Genomic DNA, 5,210 nt, shown 5'->3' with positions numbered 1-5,210 from the left:
GGGGGGGTTAGCAGGGCAGATGGTTTGCTTGTACCTTTAGGCCACACCATTTTAATTTGTTGATTCTTGGATTTTTTCAGAAAAAGTATGAAGCGACAGGGCGAGAAAAAGTAAAAATGTGACTATGACTGCATGAAAGCTCTTCTGTACTCTTATACAATAAAGCCCCTGGCACCGACTATGGCTTCCTAGATGAATTCCCACAAACCAGGGTCAGCTAAGCACGTTGGCAGAACGTACTGTGCATGCACAAACCCCCAGCCCCATTTTTCACGTTTTTTGTTGGATATTTGGTCAACACTGCATTAGAATTTTGCCTGTTATTGTTAACCTTATATGCGTGAATATGACCTTACTTGAGACGTTTTGCTGAAGTGGTATGCACAATATATTACGTGTTTCGCGCAGGTGCAGTATGTTCTGCCGATTACCACGTTTGGCTGCACCAGCATGGCGTAAATCTGTTCAGACTGTTTCTTGTATCTTGTATTAAACATCAGCCACCCTTGGTAGGTTGAGGAAAGGTTATGAATGTGTGACACTGTGGGACATTAAAGGCAAACACACCTTGTTCTTTTTTCCTGTCTCTGGACTCCTTCTTGGTGGGAGGGGGGAAGTCTGACTTGTTGTCCATCATCTTCAGTTCCACGTCCCCTGCAAAGCCGTCTTCTGTCGCCACACTGGACATAACAACACCATCATGTGTGAGGAGGAAAAAAACAACACAGAATCCCACTACACTACTTATACTATCATGAAAGTTCAGCTGTGTTGGTTGTTACTTGTTTAAAGTTAAAACTTTTGGTCCAACACAAAAAATTCTCTCAACTAGAGCTTTCCACCAGTCACCCTTCATTGAACCGCGACGGGGCCGACATCGTCTAACAGATACCTTTGACCCAGTGTTGGCGTCACACTTCAAAGAAGCCATGTGACAAGCCTCACTGGGTCAGTCTACTGAGGAAGACCAGAGTGACTGGTCGAAAGCTCCAGGTGAGAGCATGTTTTGTGTTGGACCAAAAGTTTTAACTTTAAACATCCCACTACACTGTTTGAAACAAAACATAGGGGACAAAATCATAGCATAGGGTAAAACACTGTCAATTTGCTGTGAGAGTGATATGACAAATGTGACTGGGCACTATTGTAGCAGATCTCCTGTAGAGATTTTTACATCTACTACAGGCCTGTGCTGTACTGGTGCATTAACTCAATTGAGTGCTTCCTTTGCAACCGGGAGGTCGTGAGTTCAAATCCCGGCCGGGTCACAGCAAAGACTTTAAAAATGGTACCTACTGCTTTCTCTGCTTAGCACTCAGCCTCTTTGAGAAAGAGTATGGGAAGGTCAAACACACAGCACTACATGTACATGTAACAGCAGGCTAGCCCACTACTGTAGTGATTACACAATTGTGTGATCAAAGGGCTACAGAAATGGAGATGAGCAACACCCCTATGCTCTGCACAGAGTGGAATGGGACCTACAGACCTGTGTTCCTATTATATAATCTACAATCCCAACTATACACACAATATACACTGTATGCATGACTCTACAAAAATCTTACCCTCAAAGCAGAGGTTCAGGTTTTGGGTTATTTTTGGCATGTTTTTAGACTTTTCTATCAGAGTTTCTTTTTTGCACTGGAATTTTTTTTCACCCAACCCAACCTCTGCCGGCACTCACCCCGGGGCGGGGCAAACCTACATTATGTATTCAAGAAACGTGACAGTGCTCCTCCCCGGGAACCATCAAATTATCATTAGGGATATCCATTTTACTGTGGTGGATTATCACACATCCACTGATCCAGCCAGTCAGAAAGGCATTCATTTGGCCACACGCCTCCTGCTGACTGTGCCTATTCATGCGTCTGGTTCACACCTCCTTGCAGAACGACTGAAATGTGTTGAAGTGATTAGGTCTATAGCGCATTGATGCTTTCGACTGCCGGCAGAGGTTGGGTTATGTGAAAAAAAAATTTCAGTGCAAAAAAAGAAACTCCGGTAAAAAAAGTCTAAAAACACGCCAAAAATAACCCAAAAGTTAAACCTCTGCTTGGAGAGTACCAAATTCTACTTACACATGCTGCTGTTTGCGAGGTTTTTTCCTGGGCGAGGCCTCAGGTGGAAGACTGGTGTGTGTGGCAGGCAGGCTGGCAGTGTTAGCTACAGTAGGAGTGGTCGCAGCCTGAACCACACTGGCTATCAACTGGTTCACTGTCATCGCTGTACAAACACACAAAAAAAATTCGAACTTCATTTTACAGCAAAATCTCATGATCATCACATTGATGACAGATTGGTTCAGTATACACTTTAAATGTTATATAGTAATCCAATGTAATTTTTGGACTGGTTGCCAAACCTACATGTACCTTAGATATCAGTATGCTAAGGGTTGACTCAACTTACTACATTACAAGAATAATCAGAAAATTGACTTTGAAAATCTAGTTTTGTTGATTCTAAAATTGCATTGGCTGTGTTTAAACAACTGTGTTAACATATTAAAACAAACATGAGGATATATGACAGATACTGTTCACACCTCTGGGCTGTTGCCCCAATCGATTGCCTGCACCTTCTCAATCGCATACAAAAGAGAATTTGCGTGGCCATAGGCTATCCTCTGGCCTCCAAGTTAATTAGACCCCCTTTCCTATAGACGAAATGTTGCCTCTCTATTCCTCTTTTACAGATATTTTCATGGTCATTGCTCTGCAGAACTCACCCAACTAGTTCCACCACTCAGAACTTTTAAGCGTTCCACTAGATTCTCCACTAGCTCACACAACTTCACTGTCCAAATTCACTGAAATCTTTTTACAGTGACTGTTTCTTTCCCCGTACGGCCAAGCTTTGGAATTCCCTCCCTGACAAGTGTTTCCCACCAACCTACAAGTTACAGGCTTTCAAATCAAACGTTCACCGACATTTCTTAACATAGCCATGTTTCTCTCATATTTCTAGTTCAATGCCGAGAAGTGGTCGCATAGGCCTTGCATTGAACTACTTTGTTACAAAAAAAAAAAGATAAGAAACCTGACTGACCCCCGGGAGGGATGGGGTGGGGGGGTATCTCCATGGGTTCTTCTTTGACCTTGACTTCAGAGGTCACCACTGTGGAGTCTCCTTCTGTTGCCATAGCGACCTCTCCTGCCTGGCTGGACGGTGCCTCCGCCTTTGTCTCACTGAAGAAAAACAATCAGTTTTAAACTACATTACAATTTAAAATCATCTACAAGTTATCATTAGATGACTAAGTTTGTACAACTACATATAGTTGAAATACTACGGTACAACCTTTAAGTGTGATTTAAGATTTGTTGCACACTGCTACAATTAGAGTATCTTAGAATTGTACTAGTCTTGTTTTAAAAATTAATAAAAGTTTATTATTCCATTGTCAGATTGTAAATGAGCTGCAATTCAGCCGTCAGGCTGCAATATGCTTTTGTGCAATAAACCAATTTGAGTTTGAGAATTTGAGATAATCATCACTGCAAAAAAATGATGATTTTGTCCTACATACTAGTATTAAACATAAATTATCTGTTTGTCATACAAATAGTACTGTTTATCTATTGCCAAGCCCTGCCTCATATTGTGTTGAAAATTCTAGTATACATGTAGATAAAACAATTCTAGCAGAATTGTAAATAAAGTCTGTCAACAATTTATATATTAAACATATATTCATAATAATTTAACAACAAATGACATGCCCTGGTGTGAGATGGTCCAAATACTACTACACTGTACCTGGAGATTGGCTACAGACTCCAGGAAGAGTAGTGTGAAATAATAAAACAAACAAACAACCCTACCCTGCAGGGCGAGGTGAGGCAGCTGTGGGTGGAGCCACCTCCACACGAGGACTGTTAGGATCACTGTTGGTCGGTGTGGTGGCAGTCGCTGTTCTACGCATGCTGACGGGAAACAGAGAAATGTTTCATCATGGAGATTTGTAGTGCTGTGTACCGGTTCACTGGACTGGTTCTGGTCTTGTAAAAATGTGTTAGTTCAAGCCCCAAAAAAAACTAAAAGTCAAGAACCGATTCCGGACTTATAAAAAAAAATCATGCCATATACCACTTTTCTTTTCAAACCACCTAAAACCTTCCGAAGATTGCAAAATCTAAGGATAAAAGGAAGGCAAGGAAGAAGGGAAGGAAGGATGGATGGATGGAGGGTAGGACTGAAGTATCGATGGAAGGAAGGAATGTTAGACAGATGGAAGGAAGAAGGGAAGGTAGGATAGAGAGATGGAAGGCAGGAAGGAAGGAAGGGAGGGAGGGAGGTAGGACAGATGGAAAGAAGGAAGGAAGGAAGGACAGGGATTGAAGGAAGAAAGGAGGATGGATGAGAGGATGGAAAGAAGGATGGGGTAGGACAGAAGAAGTAAGGATAAAACAAAGGAAGGAAGGCTGAATGGGAGGATGGAAGGAAGGAAAGAGGAAGATGGATTCATGGAAGGAAGAAGAAAGAAAGAAAACAAACACTTAGTATCTTGTGTACAATGTACATGTACTACATTGGTTTTCCCCCAAACACTGTTGATTACCAACTTGAAGGTATTGCAAAAATAACTTGTGACAACTTAAAAATAAAAGATATTTAATACAATATTTTAATACAATAAGAGGACTGACCCATCATTGGTCCTCTTCCTGAGAATACTGGGTCTGGGGGAGGAGTTAGGGTTTCCTGGTGCTCCAACTGGCAGGACTGGCTGTGTGTTGGCTCCACCCACCCCACCAGCATAGCTGCCACTCATGCTGGAGGCTGACGTTTCATTGGCTACAGAAAGGGTACAATCATACATTTGTAAGTGATAGAAGGTGGGACTTTTACCTTCACTAGCTGTAGTGATAGAAGGTGGGACTTTTACCTTCACTAGCTGTAGTGATAGACTTTTACCTTCACTAGCTGTAGTGATAGAAGGTGGGACTTTTACCTTCACTAGCTGTAGTGATAGAAGGTGGGACTTTTACCTTCACTAGCTGTAGTGATAGAAGGTGGGACTTTTACCTTCACTAGCTGTAGTGATAGAAGGTGGGACTTTTACCTTCACTAGCTGTAGTGATAGAAGGTGGGACTTTTACCTTCACTAGCTGTAGTGATAGAAGGTTGGACTTTTACCTTCACTAGCTGTAGTGATAGAAGGTTGGACTTTTACCTTCACTAGCTGTAGTGATAGAAGGTTG

At 42.0% G+C, this 5,210-nt stretch overlaps 1 protein-coding gene across 3 annotated transcripts in view; it reads right to left on the bottom strand.

The window, feature by feature from the left end:
• LOC109466545 (histone deacetylase complex subunit SAP130-A-like) overlaps window positions 1-5,210 on the bottom strand; it is a 20,454-nt gene that overhangs the window by 4,190 nt on the left and 11,054 nt on the right. For all 3 annotated transcript variants that reach the window (XM_019764276.1, XM_019764277.1, XM_019764278.1), the window contains 5 exons: window positions 4,656-4,803; window positions 3,831-3,932; window positions 3,055-3,194; window positions 2,085-2,229; window positions 568-680 (listed from right to left, as the gene is read on the bottom strand). In XM_019764276.1, coding sequence (XP_019619835.1) covers window positions 568-680; window positions 2,085-2,229; window positions 3,055-3,194; window positions 3,831-3,932; window positions 4,656-4,803 — 648 coding nt within the window. The remainder of the gene's footprint in view (window positions 1-567; window positions 681-2,084; window positions 2,230-3,054; window positions 3,195-3,830; window positions 3,933-4,655; window positions 4,804-5,210) is intronic.

The sequence above is a fragment of the Branchiostoma belcheri genome, unplaced genomic scaffold (assembly GCF_001625305.1).
Source record: "Branchiostoma belcheri isolate BF01 breed outbred unplaced genomic scaffold, Haploidv18h27 scaffold169, whole genome shotgun sequence".
NCBI lineage: Eukaryota > Metazoa > Chordata > Leptocardii > Amphioxiformes > Branchiostomatidae > Branchiostoma > Branchiostoma belcheri.
Note: the sequence above shows the minus strand (reverse complement) of the source record. Positions and strands in the feature narration are given on the sequence as shown.